Below are 25407 nucleotides of genomic sequence, written 5' to 3' on the forward strand. Positions count from 1 at the left end.
GCCACGCCCTGGCCGGGTACGACGTCTGCACCAGGCGTGGCTTCTCCGACGAGCTCAGCGTCCGCATCTGGGTGGTGGAGGGAGGGAACGGGAAAGGTCGTGGAAGCGATTTCAGAACCTCCCTCTGGGGAGGTTTGAGATGGGGTTGGTTGGGGGGGGGGGGAATAAAACAAAACTTCCATCGTTGGGAGAACAGCCCACAGAATAAAAGTGGACATTAACAGAAGCGCTTCTGGGGAAGATCCTTTTACCAAGATGACGCTCTGGGTCAAAACACACACACAGTGGAAGGTTGGGGGGGGGGTGGGGGCGGCATTGAGAATTTGACGGTCACACCGCTGTCAATACGTACGGACGGTTCTCGTGCCACGCCAGTGGGTCCTGGCCTCGCCAGCGGTGACCGAGTGACCCGTGGACTCACAAGGGGAGACTCAGAGCTGTAGGTGTGTGGAACTTCTTTCGCACAGTACGTAGCCAACTGTGCTAAATCGGAAGGACAACTAAACACGAAAAGCCGTAATGATTATTTGAGTTTGCCGATGTCGATGATGACGATTATTTGGAAGTGCACCGTTCCCAGTGGCTTGCTAATATTCAGAAGGGAAGAGCGTTCCAGACGGCCGCCAGGAGCAGCGGATCTGAAAGCGCCGCAGATCCCCGGGGGGGGCGTCAAGCGTGATTAAACTCTGCCACGCCATGCAACCCGCAGATTAATATAAATAATAAAAATCGACGAATGTCACATGCTGGGTTTAAAATTAAATATATATATAATTTATCGTACAGGGTGCCAACCACTGTGCCACACACACCCCCATCAAAATAGAAACTTGTACGCGTTCCCTTGGGGGTGGGGGGTGGCGAATGAGGGGCAAATTGTATTCCAGTTGCTTCAAATATAAAAACCATTTCAATGAGCTTCTCGCACAAACAATCAGACGCGTGTCCGTCCGCGTGTGCAAGGGGGAGCGGAGCTGTAGCGGTTAGTACGCCACGCCACGAACCTGGCGATGCAGAGTTCGATTCCCACTCACGGCCAACATCACGTGACGATTATCGGAACCGATCCTTGGGGCCTCCCCTAGGTCGTCTCGGCCTCAAATGAGTACCTGGTGCGGTGCGTAACAGCATGGCCACTGGGGAGACAAAGGCGGCCGGGCCTGTTGCTAGCCACCCAATTCCGTCCTTCGTTAGGTGCTCGCTAACAGCGCTTGCACCGACAGTCTGTTCAGGCTACACAGGGATCTTTGTCTTTGTATCTGTGTGTGTGTAGGTGCTCGCTAACAGCACTTGCCCCAACAGTCTGTTAAGGCTACACGGGGGACTCTTCGTCTGCATTGCGTGCGCTCGCAGGGGTTTTACAAGCGGCACGTAAAGTGCTCGCCGCAACGCGGCAACTGGGACGGACCACCACAAAGGGAAGCCATTCATCACCACGAATAGACCTCCTGTCTCGGCGAATCACCACGGCGCCCCGGGGAAGAGGCGCAAACACGAGGCGGCGGCGGCGGCATCTTCAAGGTCCTCCGGCCGGCTGGGGGGGGCACCAAGAGAGCGGAGCTCCCAAGGACCCGGCATGGGCACGGCAGGGTGGTGGAAAGTAACGAGGGACAACTCGGCAGACGCGACCGGCTTGCGCGAGATCGAGGGAGAGAGAGACCGAGTGATCCAGAGACCGAGACTGAGACAGATAGAGACAGAGAGGGGGGGGGGTCCAGAGATCTAGAGGATCGACGACTCTCACTCCCCCAAAAAAGGGAAAAGGTCGAAAATAGTTCCCAGTCAAGGCTGGAGGAGTAGGGGATATCCATCAGCCATTCAATTGAAAAACATATAAACGCTTTACACCATACCCTCTTTCCAGTAATAATACAGAAGGATGTCAATACTTTCCTGTTCCGATGACGTACACACACGTCATTGGAACGAAACCGCAAGGGAAAAGCTCAAAATAAAGTAACTTTTATAAATCGGTATCAATCCTCCCGCAAGGCCTTGCGTGCGTGCGGTGCCTTTCGCGTGGCACAGTTTTTGGCGCCGGCTATCTTAGACTGGCGTCGGTCGTTCCGCCAACGTCCCCTGCGGTGTACGAGTGCACGTCTTAAAAATAAAAAATAAACAGCGACGCCAATACTACTACTACTAGGCATCACGCGTGCGTTCCGAAATCGGCAGCACCTGTGAAGGCCGGCACTGCACACAAGGGGGTGGGTGGCCAGCACCACGCCCGGCCGCCTTTGTCTCCCCAGTGGCGATTGGTTACTGCACACCGCACCAGATACTCATTTGGGAGGCTGAGTTGACCTAGGGGAGGCCCATGACCGGTTCAGATCAAAATCGTCACCTGGCGTTGGCCATGAGCGGGAATCGAACTCGATCAGTTCATAGTGCAGCGTAGCGCTCAACGCTGCACGACCGCTCCCCACTACGCACACACTACGCACACACTACACACACACTACACACACACACCCCTTGGTAAGTGCTCAACTCGTAACTAAACCGTCACATTGTTCACGTGACAAACCTTCACTAAAATCGGCTGCGTGTTGGGTGGTTGTGGTGGCGGGTTTGAAGACAAACCAGTGCATATTTACGCGATCTCCAACCCACAACAAACCCTCTATTTATGGACAATATTATAAATCTCAACGTTCATCCTACAAAGTGCCATCACAAGGGACAAAACAAACAGAATTCTTCATCGTTGTCCGTATTGAGACGACTGTACGCCGTATGGACCCGAAAACTCCATTTCCCTGCACAAGAATACGGGCAAACCGTATGGCTTGACAGCTCTGCCTATACAACTACTACTACTACTAGCGGCACATTTCAAAATACACAAATCCCCCCGTGTAGCCTTAACAAACTGTTGGGGCAAGTGCCAATAGGGAGTAGCAGCACCTGTACTAACGCATATGCATTCGTACACGCACCGATACAATCCGTCGGGCTCGTACAACACAAAGACAAAGATCCCCCATATAGCCTTTAAAAACACTGTTGGGGCAAGTGCTGTTAGCGAGCAACACCTATGAAGGCCAGAACAGCACACGAGGGGGAAGTGGGTGGCCAGCACCATGCCCAGCCGTCTTTCTCCCCAGTGGCGATGTTTAACAGGACCCTGCGGGGTGGGCTGGTAGGAACGAATAACCAAAGAATATAAACATAATGTATTATTACACTTGTTTAGCCAGGAAAGCCCCACTGAGTCTAAAGGTTTTGTAGGGTTCTGCCAAGTGTTTGCAGTAGGGGGCGATGTTGCTACACCGAATCGGACGATATGAAGGGAGTGTGAGGCCTACTTCTAGGCTTTAGGCCTAGCTGTAGGCGTTAGGCCGCTGTGAGTTAATTTGTAATTTAAATGTTTTAATTATTTATGTAAAAGCTTTAAAATGTAAATGTTTCTATTTAAAAACATCAGGGAATGTAACATTGTAAAACATTAACTCCCTTTCACACACGCGGGGGTACGATACGAAGGGAGAGGTTAAGGCCTAGTTCTAGGCTTTAGGCCTAGCTGTAGGCTTTAGGCCGCCGTGAGTTAATTTTAAAATTAAATGTTTTTATAATTTAAGTAAAAGCTTTAAATTTAAATGTTTCTATTTAAAAGCATCAGGGAATGTAACATTGTTAAACATTAACTCCCTTGCACACACGCGGGGGTACGATACGAAGGGAGAGTGATAGGCGTAGTTCGAGGCTTTAGGCCTAGCTGTAGGCTTTAGGGCGCTGGGAGTTATTTTTTAATTCAAAGTTTTAATTAAAAGCTATCTGAGGGAATTATAAGGGAATGTTACACTTGTTTAGCCAGGAAAGCGTCACCGAGTCTAAAGGTTTTTGTAGGGTCATGCCAAGTGTTTGCAGTAGGGGGCGATGTTGCTACACGGACGGACGGACGGACGAAATAATCTATTGGTGGCTGGTCCACTTCGTTCCTACCAGTATTACACACCTCACCAGGTGCTCTTTGGAGGCCGAGTCGACCTAGGGGAGGCCCAAGACCGGTTCAGCTAATCGTCACCGACGTTGACCTTGAGCGGGAATCGAACTCGGGTGGTCAGGTTCGTAGCGCAGCGCGCCAACTGCTACCCCACCGCTCCCCCCTTACACACACACACGAGGACTTCCCCCTTACACACACACACACACAAACAAGGACTTTCCATACGTACCTTGGAGCCGTACGCCTCGCAGCCGCCGGCGGTGGACAAGCGGCGCAGGGCGCTCAGGAGGGAGTCCACCCCCAGGTCGCCCTCGTCGAGGAAGGTCTGGTAGACGTCGTACTGCAGGCGCCAGCGAGAGTCGGGGCCCTTGTCCTGGTCGCAGGCTGGTGGCGCAGAACCCCTGCGGCGGACGAGGCAGAGAAGCAGGCGCACGCCGGCAGGCTATTCCGACGTACACACACGTACACACAGCGGCTGTAACCTAGAGTACCCGGAGATTCCTACCAGTATAAATGGTGTAGTGTATAGTATATGATTATTGTGTAAAGTATGTAAATGGTGTAGTTGGGTGGGGAGAAGGGATGACTGACCGTGGGTAACCGAGGTTGGCCGGAGCAAATTCCAGCACCGTCTCGTAGAGGTTGTAGCTCAGACGGAGGTTGGGGTCCACCTCCATGTCGTACTCCAGGTACAGCCGCCCGGCACAGGGTCTGCTCGAGGAGTGGAGGGGAGCGGACAGGAACGAGTGGAGCGGAGAGAGTGGAGGGGAGCGGAGAGAGTGCTGGAAAAACGTGGATCGGATGTATCAAGTCGTAACTGGATGTGAACTCTTACTATCAATACCACTACTACTACTACAACAATTAACAACTGCCCCAGAGTTCCATTGCCATCCCATCAGCTGCAAATATATTCAAAACGTTGACACGGCCCCGCCACTGCGGGGGCGGCTGGCGGGCATAAGCACAAGTCGTTGTCAAGAATGTCAAGAAACGAGTTTGTCAATTGAAACGACGATTTCTTTGTGCAGCAGCACGGCTCGCAGCGGCGTCCCAATATTATCGAAAGGGAAGCACATTCCAGACGGCCGCAGAAGCAGCACATCTGTAGGCGTGCGGTGTGGTACCACCGCCTTTGTTCCATCTACTGCTGGAGGAAGAGCAATGCGGTGCGATGGCGATGGCGATGTCTCTACCCTGTGTGCGTTCTCTAATCGACGTGCCGCTCTGTCTCTCAGCGTAATCACCATCGCCGTGCACAGATCCAGGGGGCTTCCTAATATGGGAAGGCAGGAGCGTTGCAGACGGCCGCAGAAGCAGCGCGATCTGAAAGCGCCGCGCGATGTGGCGACTGTTTGTTGGATGGCCAGCCAGAAGTGGAGTGTATGTAGTGTAGTGTAGTGAGGTATTGTGTATTATAGCAGTGTGCAGTGTGCAGAGCAAAGCAGTTGCGTAGGGCACCGCGGGAGCCACTGGCGAAAACACAGACGAACTGCGATTTAACCTACCATTATAACACGGACCACAAAAAAAAAACATTTAAAAATCACAATTAAAATAAACACACACACACTATTGAAACATAAGCATTAAACGTTTTTTTTTTCAAATCTTACCATGCAAGGGTAAGCCGATTTTTGTGTTTAGCTTGTGGTCCTTCCCTAGCATCTCCGATGAGCACGGTCGGCTACGTACCGTGCGAAGAAAGTTCAACATACAAAGACAAAAGACAAACATCCCCCGTGTAGCCTTAACAGACTGTAGGGGCAAGTGCTGCTAGCGAGCAGCTACCTACGAAGGCCGGCACGGCACACGAGGGGGCAGGTGGCCAGCACCACACCCACCCGCCGTTGTCTCCCGCGTGGCGATGTTTACACAACGCACCAGGTACTCATTTGAGGCCGAGTCGACCTAAAGGAGGCCCAGAGCCGGTTCAAATAATCGTTACTGGCGTTGGTGGCCGCGAGCGAGAATCGAACTCGGGTCACCGGGTTCGTAGCGCGGCGCGCTAACCGCTGCACCACCGCTCCCCACTACATACACACACTACACGACACACACACGACACACACACGACACACACACGACACACACACGACACACACACGACACACACACGACACACACACGACACACACACGACACACACACGACACACACACGACACACACACGACACACACGCGCTGTGCTTAGCCACACACGCCGTGTGTGTGTGCGTGCACATGATCCTCACCACTGGCTGAATAGGCCAGCGCCAGAAGGCTGGCTGTGGCGTTGGCTTGGGCCCCCGTGTACATGTACCACAGCAGTCGGCTGTCCCGGGGATGAAGTGAAAACAGCAGCCCTGCGTCCGTGCCAGTGTACGAGTTTCCTCTCCTGAGGGCCTGACACACACACATTATTATTCCACACGCGCACACCGAAAATCTTACATCCCGATCAGCAGGTACACAACATGGGACCTTTTTTTGCCAGTATCAAAGTATGAAAAAAATATTATTAGGTTTTTACCCTTTCCTGGCAATAAAACAGGAGATGTTAAGACGTTCAAACGCCAAATCAAAAAATTAAATTACTGCATTAAATCGCACAATCTCTGACCCCCAGGAACAGGTTTGAAGATTGCTGAGCATTTCTGTGAGGTCCTGGGGGAGGGGAAATCCCTCAGCCAGGAAAACATCATGGGACAAAGTGGGGATAACCCTGCTGAGGCTGCGGTGCCTCAACTATTGGAAGAAGTGACCCCCTGTGAGTGGCTGGCTGAGGTGCCATCTGTTGAGGAAGTACTGAAGGCGATCCAGAGTCATGAGACCAGGAATGGCACTGGGAAGAGATGATCTCCCAAACAAAATGCTGAGGGAGGGTGGCGTTTGTGCACAGACTGCCCTATATGACATCATAACAACAGTCTGGACCACTGGACGGGTTCTGCAGGATTGGTAGGATGCCCTGGTGGTCCCACTCTTTAAGAAGGGGGACCGCACAGACTGTAACAACTACAGGGGCATCTCACTACTCAGTGCCGGGAAATAATCCTTGCAAGGACATTCAACAATCACCTTGCTAGGCACGCTGAGGAGAGGCTTGCGGAAACCCAACGTGGTTTCAGGAAAGGGCGGTCCTGCAAAGATGCCATATTTTCTGTCCGTCTGCTACAGCAGAGGTGTCGGGAATTCCAACAAGACCTACATCTCTAATTTATTGACCTGGTCAAGGACAATGATACCATGAGTAGGCCTGGACTCTGGGTTGTTTTTTATGCTTTGAGTCCCTGACTCTGCTCACGATCATTAACGACCTTTATGATGGTGAGCGGGCCTGAGTTAAACTACGTGGCCGGGAGTCGGAGCCATTCCCTGTTCACCTTGGGGTGCGACAGGGATGTTCTCTGGCTCCCACATGATTTAACATCTATTTTGACCACGTAGTTCGTGAAGCCTTCAATAGCTGTACCGGAGGAATTTCCATCTGGTACAGATACAATGGGAGGCTGATCGATGCCCGGTCAAGGGATGGCAACTTATTGGTCAACCATATTATCTATGCCGATGATCTGGTAATTGCTGCTCACACAAAGGAGTTGGAGGTGCTGCTGCTGAACCTGGAGCTTGCCACCAAGAAGTGGGGCCTTACCATCAGCCCCACCAAAACTAAGCACCTGCCTGGGTATTTTGTACCATCACACTCCACCCCCACAACTCCCAATTGGTGATGGGGCAGTTATGGAGTGGAGAATTTCCCCATACCTGGGCAGTGTGCTCATGACCTGCTCCAGTTTGACAGCAGAGGTCTCACTCCAATAAGTCGAGCAGCATTATCTTTTCATCGGTTGCGTAACGCTGTGTGGAAGCTATCTGTCTTTCGCTCCGCACAAAGCTTCAGGTCTTCTCGGCCACAGTCATTCGAACCATTCTCTACGCTTGCAAAACGTGGACCCCCCTAATTGTACATCTTCGCCGATTAGAAACATTTAGGCTGGGCTTCCTACGATCCATCCTGGGTTTAACCTGCAGGCTGGATTGTGCGAGGAGCGCACAGATCCTTGAAAGATCTGGACATCGTAGAGCTCCTCCGGCAGGCAAGGCTGCGTTGGCTGGGTCATGTAGCCTGCACAAACGCCACCCTCCCCCTTGAGGCCACTTCACGTGGCCTCAAGGTGCACATGGCCTGGCACAAGTGCCGCATCAGTGTGGGGAGCGGTAGTGTAGCGGTTAGCACGTGCCTCTTCGAATCTGGTGACCCGAGGTTCGATTCCGGCTTTCGCAGCCAACACCGGCTACAATTACCTTAACCGGACCTGGGCCTCCCCTAGGTCGACTCGGCCTCAAATGATTACCTTAGTACGGTGTGTCGTGTAAAATCGCCACCGGGGAGACAAAAGCGGGCGAGCGTGGTGCTGGCCCACCCACCCACCCCCTCGTGTGCCGTTGCAGCCTTCACTGGATATTGCTACTCGCTGAAAGCACTTGCCCCAACAGTCTGTTACAGGCTACACGGGAGGGGAATCAGAGTCATGTTGTGGGTGGAGCAAAGTGTGGGTCTGCTCCCACAGCTTCCAGGACGTCGGTTTCCGCTTGTGGAAGAGCAGAGGCTCCTCCTTAGCGGAGGCCGTTTTTTTATTTTTGTTGTTGCCGTTTACAGAATGCGAGCCCCCCGATACCACAGCCCATGTCACGCGGCTCGCGCGCAAACCGGGAAACCGAGCCAGCCCTATGTAGGGGGAGGGCGGTGGGGGATCACAGGGGAGGGAAACCGGGGGTAGGTGGGGCGGGGGAGGGTAGATAAAGAATAACTATTAAACTCCAGGGTCAGGCACCTCTCAGAATTAGTTTTAAACCCGCAAAACCACTTGAGAATACCAACAAACCCGAAGTTGGCGGTTCCATTTACCCCGCGGACATTCCGTTTACCCCGCGGACATTCCGTTTACCCTGGAGAAGGCGACGGTAACGCCGCCGTCCCGCTTGTGTGCCTGGAAGGTGACGAAGCTCGCAGAGTTGGGCAGCGCCTCCAGGGACAGCAGCAGCGTCTCGTTGGCGGAGAGACGCTCCACGCGGTTCACTCCCAGACGCAGCTCCATCCTCACGTCTGGGGACAACGCCATTTCAAAACAACAACAACAACCACCAATTTTTTTTGTTCATTTCGGGGAAGTCGGGCCCGTGTCAAGGAGGCAAAGGAGGCCGGCTCTGCCGATATTCGGTGCGAAAGAAGCTCATTACGTACACACGGCACACACAAGTGGTCAGGTTGGAAAATGAAAGATTGTGGCCATGCATCATGTAGTAAACCCATAGACCCACATAGATGCATAGAAACCCATAGCGATACACGGCGACCCACAGAAATGCATTAAAGACAGCCAGACTAGTGCCATTGTGGCCATGCAATCCGCACTATGGACCATGTAATAAACCTCAAGGGAGACACACAGATACATAGAGATGCAATAAAGACATGCCGCATCAGTAAGATCATGGCCATACAACCTAATGGCACCATATCGTAAAACCCAGAGACCCACGGAGATTCAGAGACACATCGCGAAACAGAGACCCATCGCAATACGTCGACCCACAGATGCATGAAAGACACAAGCCACAACAGTGTGATAGCCACCATGCAACTCAAATTATGGCACCATATTGTAAACCGATAGAGACCCACAGGAGATTCACAGCGACCCACAGGAGATTCTAGATTTGAAGACATAATTTCAACCGTGATGATGGGTACAAACTGAGTAATCATTGGAAAGATGTTATTAACCATGCAAAAAAGATTTAACTACACATTTTTGGACCATCATATTTGACAGGCACTATTTTACTTTACCGAGTGTTAACATCCCCAGCGTTTAACAGTACTCTCCTTTTTGTATTTGATTGTCAACCAACACTGGGCAAAACAACATGGGCATTTTCGTTCTCTTCTAGCATGTGCACCAACAGGTCCAACAGTTCCACATTCACTCTCTTCTAGCCCCGCCCCCCCTCCCAATACGTTCCCTTCATTGGCTACCACATTCAGATAAGCCCCTCCCTCCCTCCCTCCTCCCCTTAACTTGTATTTAAGAACTTGTATCTTGGAATCTTTGCCTCACTTGATACAGCAAATCTGGCTGTGACGGTCCCACCTGATGACGGAGACTTGTGTTGCCTCCGAAACGTCGTGATTTATTATTTTATTTTTATTATTACTTTTATTAATTTTAATTTTATTATTTTTTACCTACGTGACTTTACCAAAAAACCTAGAGTATGAACCCACAGGAGATTCACAGAGACCCACAGATATCTTCTGGAAAACAATAAAATGTATTTACAAAAGGCATCGAATACAGATAATCTTCCAGTTGCACTTAACCTAAAAGGGGGACTATTTTTCAGAGCCCCAAAAAATAGTTGACAATTTTAACCTTCATTTTTCTGAAGCTGGTGACCTTTCTGATAATAATACATTGGGGGCAAACCCTGCTAATGCAATTTCTGACACCCCTGTACAAACATTAAACGAATTTAGTTTCCAGCCCATCCGCGAAAATAATGATCCGAAACATGTGTCCTACACTCTTTTTCAGGTGTTGACTGCTCCAGCAAAATTACTGATGACGGTTGCTTGTGTTGCTTCCGAAACGTCGTGATTTTATTTATTTTATCTTTTTTTACCTATGTGCCTTTACCGAAAAAACCTCTTATTACGTTCCTGTTGCTCTATACCAGGTAGTGGCAAGGTGCAGAATGTGCGTATCAGGCAAACCAGTAGCACCACCACTAACAAATGTTAACTCAAGGTTTTTTGGGTTGGATCGCGTAAATATGAGTGTCGATAAACTATTAAATTCGTCGCGAAAGCTACTTGTTAGACAAATGTTAACTCTTCAGACAATAGGGAGCAGCAGCTTCATTTTATAAACATGACATTGATATAATTTAAGATTATTTTGCTGCTATACATTTCATATTTGTCAACCCATACGGTTTACCCCATATTCTTGTTCAGGGAAACTCAATTTTCAGGTCCATACGGCATACAGCCGTTTCAATACTTGAACATTTATTGAGATTATTTATTTGTGTTTCTCCCTCGTGATGGGACTTTGTAAGATGAACGTTGAGATGTATAAGGGGCACGGAGTGACCAATAAGGTATTAATTGGTCTGTAATAAGGTAGGCACTGATCAGGGGTTGACCCAAAGCCATAATTATTTTATATATATTGGGGGGGGGGGGGGGGAAAGACATTCCCCAAAATATTCAAATATGCTCAAAATGCCCCCCCCCCCATAAAATAGATTTCTGTTGATATGATTGTGGTTATACTTTATTAATCCCCAATCTCTGCCATTACATACAATGAAACAAGAAAGGGTAAAACAAAAAGAAAAAACAGCAATGTAATACAACACACTATTAGACATTATTTTTTTAAATAAATAAAAAGTCCATCCCATGTGTTAGTACATTTTTTTACATTTTAGGCAGGAAATGAGTTTTTAAATTTAGATTTTTTTTCTGGGGGTGGGGACCCCAGACCCCCTGGAAGATTTGCCCCCCCCCCCCAATGTTGACTCCATGGCTACGGCCTTGGGCTGACCAGGTATATGTCCACACCACGACAACGATAAGCCACAACTTTGTCGAGGTTACCATTTGTGTGGACAGGTGGTTTCTGAAACAAATAAAGTCGAATACTTCAGTGGGCTTCGCCTGCTAAGATACACCAAGAGGTTAGTTTCATTCGTGTGATTTTTTCAAGCGACTCGTTTATCTTCATTTTGCAAATCTGCGCATTGGTGTATTGTTGTCATAACGTCTTACTCCTGTCCCCTCTTACTGAACATCTGTGAACGAAGAGCTTTAGAGCTCATCGGATTCCTTCTGCAGTATAAATATTCCGATGACGATTGAGAACACCACACCACAACCACCACAACCACCACAACCACATCCACCACTCCAACCACAACCACCACCACCACCCACTCCAACCACAACCCACTCCAACCACACCACCACAACCCACCACCACCCCACTCCAACCACAACCACCACCACACCACTCCAACACACCACACCACTCCAACCACAACCACCACCACCCACTCCAACCACCACCCACTCCAACCACAACCACCACAACCACCACACCACCACCCACTCCAACCACACCACCACAACCACCACCACCACCCACCCAATCCACAACCACCACTCCAACCACAACCACCACCACCACTCCAACCACAACAACAACCACAACCACTCCAACCACAACCACCACAACTCCAACCACAACTCCAACCACAACCACCACCACCACTCCAACCACCACTCCAACCACAACCACCACCAACCACTCCAACCACAACTCCAACAACAACCGCCATTCGCCACTAAGTGGCGGTGATGTCACCACGACGCTTTGTGCCAGGCAATGTGCACCTTGAGGCCACGTGAAGTGTCGAACGCCCTCTGGCAGGAGGTCACGAGGCAGACCCAGCAGGTGCCACGGGTCGACTGACTGAGATGACCGAGAAGACTGGCTGATGCACCACCTGTGCCCCCTACTGTGCCAACTTGCTGTGATTTATCCACCCGGCGCTCCGCTCGTTGTTGCTAGCGTCGCTACCACCACCCCAATCACAACCACCCCGACCACCACCACTCCTAACAACCACCACTCCAACCACCATTCGCAAGTGGCGGTAACGTCACCACGACGCCTGTGCCAGGGTAGGTGCACGTCGAGGCCACGCGAAGTGTCAACGCCCGCCGGCAGTAGGCCACGGGTCAGACCCGGCAGGTGCCACGGGTCAGACCAGCAGGTGCCACGGGTCAGATCCAGCAGGTGCCACGGGTCAGACCCAGCAGGTGCCACGGGTCAGACCCAGCAGGTGCCACGGGTCAGACCCAGCAGGTGCCACGGGTCAGACCCAGCAGGTGCCACGGGTCAGACCCAGCAGGTGCCACGGGTCAGACCCAGCAGGTGCCACGGGTCAGATCCAGCAGGTGCCACGGGTCAGATCCGGCAGGTGCCACGGGTCAGACCCGGCAGGTGCCACGGGTCAGACCCAGCAGGTGCCACGGGTCAGATCCAGCAGGTGCCACGGGTCAGATCCAGCAGGTGCCACGGGTCAGATCCAGCAGGTGCCACGGGTCAGATCCAGCAGGTGCCACGGGTCAGACCCGGCAGGTGCCACGGGTCAGATCCAGCAGGTGCCACGGGTCAGATCCAGCAGGTGCCACGGGTCAGATCCAGCAGGTGCCACGGGTCAGATCCAGCAGGTGCCACGGGTCAGATCCAGCAGGTGCCACGGGTCAGATCCAGCAGGTGCCACGGGTCAGATCCAGCAGGTGCCACGGGTCAGACCAGCAGGTGCCACGGGTCAGACCCAGCAGGTGCCACGGGTCAGATCCGCAGGTGCCACGGGTCAGATCCCAGCAGGTGCCACGGGTCAGATCCAGCAGGTGCCACGGGTCAGATCCAGCAGGTGCCACGGGTCAGATCCAGCAGGTGCCACGGGTCAGATCCAGGCAGGTGCCACGGTCAGGATCCGGCAGGTGCCACGGGTCAGATCCCTGCAGGTGCCACGGGTCAGATCCAGCAGGTGCCACGGGTCAGATCCAGCAGGTGCCACGGGTCAGATCCAGCAGGTGCCACGGTCAGATCAGCAGGTGCCACGGGTCAGATCCAGCAGGTGCCACGGGTCAGATCCAGCAGGTGCCACGGTCAGACCCAGCAGGTGCCACGGGTCGACTGACGAGACGACTGCCCGATGCACCTCTTGTGCCCCCTACTGTGCTGCGCTTTAGCCACCCGGCGCTCCGCACGTTGTTGTGAGACAGCATAGCGCCTCCGCTGTTGCTGGAGGGGCGACTGCCTCCCAACTGCTCAGCAGCAGCGTCCTTCACGAGCCTCCACCACCACAACACACCACCACCACCAACCACCGTCAACACAGCACCACCACAACAACCAACCACCACCACCAACAACAACCACTACCCACACATCAACAACCACCCACAACCAACTACCGCGCGCAGCAAGTCACAACAAACCTGCGCGGACATCGTCGTCAGCCGCGGGAGGGCTCCTCTGTAACTCCGAGGCCGCGAGAGGGATGACAGAGAGGCTCTGCAGCAGCAGCAGCAACGAGCCCCACATGGCCGCTGCGCACAGCGGCAGCAGCCGTGAGGCGAACCCGGCAGCAGCCGCGGCAGGCGGCGGCAGCGGAGGAGGAGGAAGGCGACGTCGCGTGACGGACGCCAAATGTGGCAATGAGAGCACGCGGTGCTTATATTGCGGAACTGCTGATGCGAGATAAGGACCCCCCCCTCCACCACCGCGCCCCGCCCATCCCCACCAGCTCGCCCCACGAGACCATCCCCCCTCGAGCTCTTCCGGCCCCCACCCCCAATAATCATCGTTCCCCCTGTACCTCTTCCGGCCCCTCCCCCCCCAGTACATCGGTTGCCCCCGCACCCTTTTCCGGCCCCTCCCCCCCAGTACATCGGTTCCCCCCGCACCCCCTTCCGGCCCCCCCCCCCGGTCTCTCCTCACACGCTGAATTTTATTTGTAGGCCAATGGTCAATTTAATAAATATAATAATATAGAGTAACAAAAATAAAAATCATAATAATATATAATAAAATTATATAATTATAAATATATAATAAACCAAAATATACTTTCCCCCTCGACCGTTTCCGGCCCCCTCCCTCACATCTCTCGCCCACCCCCACCTCTCAACCCCCCCCCCCTTCCCACCCCCTCCCCCCCCACTGTCGCGGCTATGCCCTTATATGGCAACTCAAGCAACGACTCCGGATATGACGTACATCCGCCCTCTGCTCGAGCGCACGTGCAGCTCTGCGTCACGTGACAACAACAATAACATTCGGAGCGGCCACGTGGTTAATTATCCACGTGGTTTGTTCGCCACGTGCGCTCCAATCACTCACGATGACTTCATCATCGGCCGGCGATTAATCAGTTCACTTTTTAATAACGCGGAGCTGAAATTTTGCCAAGTAAAATGCAGAATGAATTTTTATTCAATGGGCTTTTTTATTCAAGGCTGAGAAGGCAGTTTAATCACAAGTCAGTGTATCTATGTGGGTCTGTGGGTCTTTGTGTGAGTCCACGGGGTCTTTGTGTGAGTCTATGGGTCTCTGTGTGAATCTATGGGTCTCTATGTGAGTCTATGGGTCTCTGTGTGAGTCCATGGATCTCTGTGTGGGTCTATGGATCTCTGTGTGAGTCCATGGATCTCTGTGTGGGTCTATGGATCTCTGTGTGGGTCTATGCGTCCTCTGTGTGAACCTATGGGACCATGTGTGGGTCTATGTGTGGGTCTATGGGTCTCTGTGCGAGTCTATGGGTCTCTGTGTGAGTCCATTGGTCTCTGTGTGGGTCTATGGCAGCGGTCGGGAACCTATGGTTCGCGAGCCATATATGGCTCTTCCAGTGACGGCATATGGCTCCCAGACAATTTTGAGTTGAAAAAATGATAAAAAAAAAAAATCAGTTTGGAACTGATTTTAAAATACTTGTGATATTACTTAATAATACTGTGTCATTTTAAAGTAAACAGAAATTAGTTTTGAAGATAAATTTCACGTGTCACGCCTGCATGAAGCTCAACCTTACCACGTATGAACCAGACTACAAGGCCATCAGCAAAACCATGCAGCACCAGAAGTCACATTAAAAGTAAGACATATTTAATTTATTATACGTTAAAAATACTATATGGCTCTCAATGAAATATATTTAGAAATATTTGGCTTTTATGGCTCTCCCAGTCAAAAAGGTTCCCGACCCCTGGTCTATGGTGTCTCTGTGCGAGTCCATGGGTCTCTGTGTGGGTCTATGGGTTTCTGTGTGGGTCTATGGGTCTCTGTGTGCGTCTATGGGACCCTGTGTGGATCTGTGTCATTAGTGTGAGTCTATGGGTGTCTGTGTGAAGCAATGGGGTCTCTATGTGAATCTATCGGTCTCTGTGTGGGTCTATGGGTCCTCTGTGAGAGTTTATGGGTCTCTGTGTGGGTCTGTGGGTCTCTCTGTGAGACTAGATGTCTCTGTGAGAGTTTATGGGTCTCTGTGTGAGTCTATGGGTCTCTGTGTGAGTCTGTGGGTCTCTGTGAGAGTATGTGGGTCTCTGTGTGAGTCTGTGGGTCTCTGTGTGAGTCTACGGGTCTCTGTGGGAGTATGTGGGTCTCTGTGTGAGTATGTGGGTCTCTGTGTGAGTCTGTGGGTCTCTGTGAGAGTATGTGGGTCTCTGTGTGAGTCTGTGGGTCTCTGTGTGAGTCTGTGGGTCTCTGTGAGAGTATGTGGGTCTCTGTGTGAATCCGTGGGTCTCTGTGTGAGTCTGTGGGTCTCTGTGAGAGTATGTGGGTCTCTGTGTGAGTATGTGGGTCTCTGTGTGAGTCTGTGGGTCTCTGTGTGAGTATGTGGGTCTCTGTGTGAGTCTGTGGGTCTCTGTGAGAGTCTATGAATCTCTATACGAGCCATTGGTGACCGGGTTAAGCCCATCAACTGGCTACACTTGATTCTAGATTTGAAGCTTTCGTGACTGCAAGGATTCATATTCTTAGGTTTTTTCGGTAACGTCACGTAGGTTAAAATGTTTTTAATTAATAAAAGTAAAATAAAATAAAATAAAAAATCACGACGTTGTGTTGCTTCCGAAACGTCGTGATTTTTTATTTTGTTTTATTTTACTTTTATTATTTTTTTTACCTACGTGACTTTACCGAAAAAACCTAAGAATATGGCTACACTTGACCGAGTTTCATCACAACTCATTTCTTTAGAACTGCTTCTTCTTGTATTTAGCTAGTTCCCCCCCCCCCCGCCGCCACACACACACCTCCTATTAACGCGGTTTGCTACGTACGATGCAAAAGAAGTTCAACATGCATACTTGTTGGTGGTGGTGATGATGATGTTGATGGTGGTGATGTTGAGATAGCTGCATGATGAATAATTGGGGTATGTTGACGTTGATGGTGGTGATATTGATGACGCGTCCGTCTGGAACACTCCTCCGATATTAGGTAGCCACTGGGAGCTATGTACTTTCAAATCACCATGTAGATTGACAAACTCATTTCTTTAGCCTAAGCGAAGTGGCTTATCATAATGTGGAAAGTTATCGCAGCCAAATACACTAAGAGCCCATAGGCAGAGAAAGAGAGATATGCAGACTCCAAATATACAGCAGCAGCAGGCGTTTGGTTCGTGATCGAACCCACGACCTCCTGTAGACCAGGCGAGGTAGTTAACATCTCCTAGCCACCGCGGCGCCCCTAATGATGTCTCGTGACCCCCGCTCCTCATCCCCCCCCCCCATCCCCTAATTTATTTGACCCCTAACATTTGTGTTCCTTTATTTAATATTAATTTCTGTTTTAAATAAACTTCACAATATTGAGTTTTAGAGACTTACATTGGGGGGAGAGGAGGAGGAGGATGGGGGTGGGTCACAAGACATCTGGACCACCGCACCTCGTGCTGCTATGAGCCCGGCATAGTCCGAATTCCAATGTCCCACCCGTGTCACCGAGAGTCACGTTCGTCACATGAGGTGCGAATTCTCAGAGTTGGACTTTCGACACCATTAAGTGTACGCGCCAAATGTAATGTACTATTTACTCTGTTGTTTATTTTGTGCTTACCAGTTGTGAGGCCCTAGTGACCTACTGTGTATCTGGGTTTTTTCAGAAGCGACCCTGGCTATGAAATTATAGCAGCTCAACGAAAATTTTATGGCTGAGTCGACCTAAGATTGAATCGTGTGGAAATATAATAGCAGCAGTGAAATACTCGAAACGCGTGGTGATGTTGATTCTAAATTTGGAGGGGAAAACCGGAGGACCCGGAGAAAAATCCACGCGACCACGGGGAGAGAGACACGCAAACTCCAAAGATACAGCAGACGTCAGGGTCGGGATCGAACCCACGACATCCTGTAGACCAGGCGAGGTAGTTAACATCTCATAGCCACTGTGATGGTGAGAGAGAGACAGATAGACACACAAACTCCAAATATAGAGCAGGCGTCAGGGTCAGGATCGATCCCACGTCACCCTGCATATCAGAACATCCCCTAGCCACCGTGATGATGATGATGAAACAGAGAGACACGCAAACTCCAAAGATACAGCAGGCGTCAGGGTCGGGATCGAACCCACGACATCCTTCATACTAGGCGAGGTAGTTAACATCTCCTAGCCACCGTGATGATGATGATGATGAAACAGAGAGACACGCAAACTCCAAACGTACAGCAGGCGTCAGGGTCGGGATCGAACCCACGACATCCTGCATACTAAGCGAGGTAGTTAACATCTCCTAGCCACCGTGGCGACCTATGGGGGGTTTATTCGTGTGTGTGTGTGCGGTCATTCAGGTTGGACGAGGTTAATGGCACGGGGGATACCTAAACAGATACCAGCGCTGCAGTGCTGACCACCTACCCGCGCACCCACTTGCATGCACTGCGTTGGCTGTAATAGGTGCTCGCTAACAGCAGCGTCCGCCCCTCAACGTTCTGTCTGTCTGTGGAAGGGGCCGTCCATAAATGACGTCACGCACCTGGGGGGGGGGTCAGGCATTTGTGACGATGCGTGACGATGGGGGAGGGGGGGGGGGTTGAAATGTGACGTCGCATCAAAATGCGCAACTTTAAATAAATATAGACAACACGTTCTCTACTTAATTAAATATACTTTTAAATAAATGTTTTATCCTACAATATCAGAGTGCAGCGCCACATTAAATACGCACTACAAATACAATAGTTTAAAGCGATTTGAAGTATGTTTTATATTTTTTTTTGGGGGGGGCAGAGCTTTGTGACGTCATATTTGAGGGGGGGGTCTGACTTTTTGTGACGCCGTGTGACGAAGGGGGGGGGTCAAAAATCGTCCAAAATCGCGTGACGTCATTTATGGACGATCCCCAAGGCGACAAACACTCTGTACGTTGAAATCCTTTCGGCAGCAACGTACGTAGCCCAACCCCATACCTGTAACCCATTGTCAGCGCCCTACCTTATTACAGCGGGCCAAGTCAGACCTCATTGGTCACCGCATGCCCCTCATAAAATCTCAACGTTCACCCATCACAAGGCACAAACACAAATACAACATCTCAATAAATATTCTTGGTTCTTTCGGTAAAGTCACGTAGAAGGGAAATAATAAAATAAATAAAACAATATTTAATGTTTTCCCTTCTACGTGACTTTACCGAAAGAACAAGAATATGAATCCCTGCAGTCACGAAAGCTTTACATCGAAATCTCAACGTTTGTGCCCGTATTGAATAGGCTGCGCGCCGCGTGGACCTGAAAACGCAATCTCCCTGTACACGAATACGGGGTGAACCGCGTGGGTCGACGGGTTTATGCGACTCTGATTATAATCGTGTCGGAGATGCGGGGGGAGGGATTACAAACTAAACACAATGACAACAACAACAACAAGCAGCAGCAGCAAGTTCTACTTTTCAGCTTTGGCGAGTTACTGGGCGGTGGTTATCAGTGGCTAAGCAATCACCAACAGCCAGTCCGGTGTATGTGTGGTGTGTGTAGTGTGTGTGGTGTGTGTGGTGTGTGTGGTGTGTGTGGTGTGGTGTGTGTGTGTGGTGTGTGTGTGTGGTGTGTGTGGTGTGTTGTGTGTGTGGTGTGTTGTGTGTGTGGTGTGTGTGTGTGGTGTATGTGGTGTGTGTGTGGTGTGTGTGTGGTGTGTCTGTGGTATGTCTGTGGTATGTGTGGTGTGTGTGTGTGGTGTAGTGTGTGTGGTGTGTGTGGTGTAGTGTGTGTGGTGTGAGTGGTGTGTATGGTGTTATTGTGGTGTGTGTGGTGTGTGTGGTGTGTGTGGTGTGTGTGTGTGTGGTGTGTGTGTGGGGTAGTGTGTGTGTGGTGTGTGTGTGGTGTGTGTGGTGTGTGTGTGGTGTGCGTGTGGTGTGTGTGGTGTGTGTGTGGTGTGTCTGTGGTATGTCTGTGGTATGTGTGGTGTGTGTGTGGTGTAGTGTGTGTGGTGTGTGTGGTGTAGTGTGTGTGGTGTGTGTGTGTGGTGGTGTGTATGGTGTTTATTGTGGTGTGTGTGGTGTGTGTGGGTGTGTGTGTGGTGTGTGTGGTGTGTGTGGTGTGTGGTGTGTGTGTGTATGGTGTGTGTGTGTGTGTGGTGTGTGTGTGTGGTGTGTTGGTGGATGTTTGTGTTGTGTGTGTGTGGTGTGTCTGTGGTTGTGGTGTGTGTGGTGTGTGTGGTGTGTGTGGTGTGTGTGTGGTGTGCGTGTGGTGTGTGTGGTGTGTGTGTGGTGTGTCTGTGGTATGTGTGTGGTATGTGTGGTGTGTGTGGTGTAGTGTGTGTGGTGTGTGTGGTGTAGTGTGTGGTGTGTGTGTGGTGGTGTGTATGGTGTTATTGTGGTGTGTGTGGTGTGTGTGTGTGTGTGTGTGGTGTGTGTGTGGTGTGTGGTGTTGGTGTGTGTGTATGGTGTGTGTGTGTGTGGTGTGTGTGTGTGGTGTGTGTGGTGGATGTTTGTGTTGTGTGTGTGTGGTGTGTCTGTGGTTGTGGTGTGTGTGGTGTGTGTGGTGTATGTGTGGTGTGTGTAGTGTGTGTGGTGTGTGTGGTGTGTGTGGTGTGGTGTGTGTGTGGTGTGTGTGTGTGGTGTGTGTGTGGTGTGTTGTGTGTGTGGTGTGTTGTGTGTGTGGTGTGTGTGTGTGGTTTATGTGGTGTCTGTGTGTGTGGTGTATGTGTGGTGTGTGTGGTGTGTGTGTTGTGTGTGTGTGGTGTGTGGTGGTGTGTGTGTGGGGTAGTGTGGTGTGGTGTGTGTGTGTGGTGTGTGTGGTGTGTGTGGTGTGTGTGTTTGGTGTGCGTGTGGTGTGTGTGGTGTGTGTGTGGTGTGTCTGTGGTATGTCTGTGGTATGTGTGGTGTGTGTGTGGTGTAGTGTGTGTGGTGTGTGTGGTGTAGTGTGTGTGGTGTGTGTGTGTGGTGGTGTGTATGGTGTTATTGTGGTGTGTGTGGTGTGTGTGGTGTGTGTGCGTGGTGTGTGTGGTGTGTGTGGGTGTGTGGTGTGTGTGTGTGTGTATGGTGTGTGTGTGGTGTGTGTGTGTGGTGTGTGTGTGTGTGTATGGTGTGTGTGTGTGGTGTGTGTGTGTGGTGTGTGTGGTGGATGTTTGTGTTGTGTGTGTGTGGTGTGTCTGTGGTTGTGGTGTGTGTGGGTGTATGTGTGGTGTGTGTAGTGTGTGTGGTGTGTGTGGTGTGTGTGGTGTGGTGTGTGTGTGGTGTGTGGTGTGTGTGTGGTGTGTTGTGTGTGGTGTGTTGTGTGTGTGGTGTGTGTGTGTGGTGTATGTGGTGTGTGTGTGTGTGGTGTATGTGTGGTGTGTGTGGTGTGTGTGTTGTGTGTGTGGTGTGTGTGTGTGGTGTGTGTGTGGGGTAGTGTGTGTGTGGTGTGTGTGTGTGGTGTGTGTGGTGTGTGTGTGTGGTGTGCGTGTGGTGTGTGTGGTGTGTGTGTGGTGTGTCTGTGGTATGTCTGTGGTATGTGTGGTGTGTGTGTGGTGTAGTGTGTGTGGTGTGTGTGGTGTAGTGTGTGTGGTGTGTGTGTGTGGTGTGAGTGGTGTGTATGGTGTTATTGTGGTGTGTGTGGTGTGTGTGTGTGGTGTGTGTGGTGTGTGTGTTGTGTGTGTGGTGTGTGTGTGTGTGGTGTGTGTGTGGGGTAGTGTGTGTGTGGTGTGTGTGTGTGGTGTGTGTGGTGTGTGTGTGGTGTGTGTGGTGTGCGTGTGGTGTGTGTGTGTGTGTGGTGTGTCTGTGGTATGTCTGTGGTATGTGTGGTGTGTGTGTGGTGTAGTGTGTGTGGTGTGTGTGGTGTAGTGTGTGTGGTGTGTGTGTGTGGTGTGAGTGGTGTGTATGGTGTTATTGTGGTGTGTGTGGTGTGTGTGTGGTGTGTGTGGTGGATGTTTGTGTTGTGTGTGTGTGGTGTGTCTGTGGTTGTGGTGTGTGTGGTGTGTGTGGTGTATGTGTGGTGTGTGTGGTGTGTGTGGTGTGTGTGTGTGTGTGTGTGTGTGTGTGATGTTGTGTGTGGTGTATGTGTGGGGCGGTGTGTGTGTGGTTGTGTGTGGTGTGTGTGTGGTGTGTGGTGTGTGTGTGTAGTGTGTGTGGTGTAGTGTGTGTGTGGTGTGAGTGTGTGTGATGTGTGTGGTGTGTGTGTGGTGTGTGTGGTGTGGTGTGTGTGGTGTGTGTGTGTGGTGTGTATGGTGTGATTGTGGTGTGGTGTGGTGTATGTGGTGTGCGTGTGTGGTGTGTATGGTGTGATTGTGGTGTGTGTGGTGTGTGTGTGGTGTAGTGTGTGTGGGGTGTGTGTGGTGTGTGTGTGGTGTGTGTGGTGTAGTGTGTGTGGTGTGTGTGTGTGGTGTGAGTGGTGTGTATGGTGTTATTGTGGTGTGTGTGGTGTGTGTGGTGTGTGTGTGTGGTGTGTGTGTTGTGTGTGTGGTGTGTGTGTGTGTGGTGTGTGTGTGGGGTAGTGTGTGTGTGGTGTGTGTGTGTGGTTGTGTGTGGTGTGTGTGTGTGTGTGTGTGGTGTGCGTGTGGTGTGTGTGGTGTGTGTGTGGTGTGTCTGTGGTATGTCTGTGGTATGTGTGGGTGTGTGTGTGGTGTAGTGTGTGGTGGTGTGTGTGGTGTAGTGTGTGTGGTGTGTGTGTGTGGTGTGAGTGGTGTGTATGGTGTTATTGTGGTGTGTGTGGTGTGTGTGTGTGGTGTGGTGGTGTGTGGTGTGTGTGTGTGTGTGTATGGGTGTGTGTGTGGTGTGTGTGTGTGTGTGGTGTGTGGTGGATGTTTGTGTTGTGTGTGTGTGGTGTGTCTGTGGTTGTGGTGTGTGTGGTGTGTGTGGTGTATGTGTGGTGTGTGTGGTGTGTGTGGTGTGTGTGTTGTGTGTGTGTGGTGTGTGATGTTGTGTGTGGTGTATGTGTGGGGCGGTGTGTGTGTGGTTGTGTGTGGTGTGTGTGTGGTGTGTGGTGTGTGTGTGTAGTGTGTGTGGTGTAGTGTGTGTGTGGTGTGAGTGTGTGTGATGTGTGTGGTGTGTGTGTGGTGTGTGTGTGGTGTGGTGTGTGTGGTGTGTGTGTGTGGTGTGTATGGTGTGATTGTGGTGTGGTGTGGTGTATGTGGTGTGTGTGTGTGGTGTGTATGGTGTGATTGTGGTGTGTGTGGTGTGTGTGTGGTGTAGTGTGTGTGGGGTGTATGTGGTGTGTGTGTTGGTGTGTGTGGTGTATGTGTGTGTGGTGTGTGTGGTATGTGGTGTGGTGGTGTGTGTGTTGGTGTGTGTGTGGTGTGTCAGAGGAGGAGTTAGAGACGCTGCTGCTGAACCTGGAGCGTGCCACTGAGAGGTGGGGCCTTACCATCAGCCCCACCAAAACTAAGCACCTGCCACAACTTCCAATCGGTGATGGGGTAGTTGTGGAGAAACAAAAACAATACCAAATGATGAACGAAGCAAAGTGCCGACTACACCGAGCATCTTCTTGTTTCCTCTGATCGTAAAAAAAAGAGTGGAGAGTTTCCCATACCTGGGCAGTGTGCTAATGACCGGCTCCAGTTTAACAGCAGAGGTCTCACTCCGAATCAGTCGAGCGGCAATATCTTTTTGTAATGCGAGCGTAAGCGGGTTCACTGCTGGGCTCTGGACCAATCATACGGCCCGGGGTATTGGGGGGCGGAGCCCAGTATGGGGGCGTATGTGAAGGTCCCCGCTCACCTCGGGTCCAATCGAAAGCGAGATGAGTGGGGGCGGAACCTAGGGGCGGAGCCAACAGGGCTCGATGGGGAGGCCAGATCTGGAAGTTCGAAGGCACGTGGTGTGAGGGAGGAGACAGGGTCACGTGGTGAAGGGATATAGGTGGCAGCCCGGAAGGGCTCCGGGTCAGTTGGTAGAGTCACGAAGCTGGACCACGTTGGGTGGCCAGAGGGAATCCGCACCATCAGCCACGTGGCTGCAGGGGCTTCAGCACAGCGTCAGCCAGTGGTGTGAGGAGCGGGGGGAGCGGGAGGACTGACGAGAGCGCGCGTGCGGGCCGCGTCGTGAGGAGCAGCTGGTCCGCTGTCGGGACCAGCGGGGTGCGGGTGTCAACCCGAATAAAGAGTGACGGAGACCAAGCAGTGCTTGGCGAAGTCTTTTATTACATTTTCATCGGTTGCGTAACGCTGTGTGGAAGCTACCTGGTCTGTCGCTCTGCACGTAGCTTCAGGTCTTCTCGGCCACGGTCATTCCCTCCCTTCTCTACGCTTGCGAAACGTGGACCCCCCTGATGGAACATCGTCGCCGGTTGGAAACATTAAGGCTGGCCTGCCTACGATCACATCCTGGGTTTAACCAGGCTGGATTGTGTGAGGAGCTCACAAATCCTTGAAAGATCTGGACAAAGTCCCATCGGTGAGCTCCTCCGGCAGGCAAGGCTGCGTTGGCTGGGTCATGTAGCCCGCATGCCCAGCCACCGCATGCCTAAACAGCTTTTGTTCGGCCGGATCGAGGGGGCTAAACGGGCGCGGCACGGGCTAGAGAAGAGATGAAGTGATGTGGTACAGGAGGACGTGGAGCTGAGTGGACTTGCCGATGACTGGTACCAGCGGTGCCAAGATCGGCCTCAGTGGAGGAGGCTCGTGAAGGACGCTGCTACTGGGCAGTTGGAGGCAGTTGCCCTCCAACAACAACGGAGGGCGGAGGAGCGACGCTCACAACAACGAGCAGAGCGCCGGGTGTATAAAGTACAGCAAGTTGTCACAGTAGGGGGCACAGGTGGCGCATCGGCCACTCATCTCAGTCAGTCGACCCGTGGCACCTGATGGGTCTGCCCCGTGACCTCCTGCCAGCGGGCGTTCATCACTTAACGTGGCCTCAAGGTGCACATGGCCTGGCACAAGCGTCGTGGTGGCGTCACTGCCACTTAGTGGCGAATGGCGGTTGTTGTTGTGTGTGTGTTGGTGTGTGGTACGTGTGTGGTGGTGTGTGTTGGTGTGTGGTGTGTGTGTGCGGTGCGTGTGTGTGCGATGTGTGGTGTGTGTGTTGTGTGTGCGGTGTGGTTCGGTGTGTGTGGTGTGTGTGTGGTGTGGTGGATGGTGTGTGTGGTATGTGTGTGGTGTGTGTGTGTGGTGTGTGTGGTGTGTGTGTGGTGTGTGTGGTGTGGGCGGTGTGTGTGTGGTGTGTGTGTGGTGTGTGTGTGTGGTGTGTGTGGTGTGTGCGGTGTGTGTGGTGCGGTGTGTGTGTGGGTGTGTGTGGTGTGTGTGGTGTGCGCGGTGTGTGTGGTGCGGTGTGTGTGTGGGTGTGTGTGGTGCGGTGTGTGGTGCGGTGTGTGGTGCGGTGTGTGGTGCGGTGTGTGTGGTGTGCGCGGTGTGTGTGGTGCGGTGTGTGTGTGGGTGTGTGTGTGCGGTGTGTGCGGTGCGGTGCGGTGTGT

General features: G+C 51.8%; 2 protein-coding genes across 2 annotated transcripts in view; one reads left to right on the forward strand and one right to left on the reverse strand.

Moving 5' to 3' along the window:
- LOC133360965 (transmembrane 7 superfamily member 3-like) lies at positions 1-14227 on the reverse strand (the record flags this gene model as incomplete). Its single annotated transcript, XM_061579847.1, has 6 exons — positions 14017-14227; positions 8882-9039; positions 6185-6335; positions 4541-4660; positions 4179-4350; positions 1-67 (listed from the first exon to the last, which is right to left on the reverse strand). Coding segments are annotated over exons 4-6 (325 nt in total), but the record flags the coding sequence as incomplete, so codon positions are not given.
- The window catches only part of LOC133360966 (poly(U)-specific endoribonuclease-B-like), a 26807-nt gene continuing 15520 nt past the window's right edge, over positions 14121-25407 (forward strand). Inside the window, exon 1 of the mRNA XM_061579848.1 lies at positions 14121-14203. Within this exon, the coding sequence (XP_061435832.1) occupies positions 14121-14203 (83 nt within the window). The remainder of the gene's footprint in view (positions 14204-25407) is intronic.

The sequence above is a fragment of the Lethenteron reissneri genome, chromosome 70 (genome assembly GCF_015708825.2).
Source record: "Lethenteron reissneri isolate LAM-NWPU_2019-01 chromosome 70, ASM1570882v1, whole genome shotgun sequence".
In the NCBI taxonomy this organism is placed as follows: Eukaryota; Metazoa; Chordata; class Hyperoartia; order Petromyzontiformes; family Petromyzontidae; genus Lethenteron; species Lethenteron reissneri.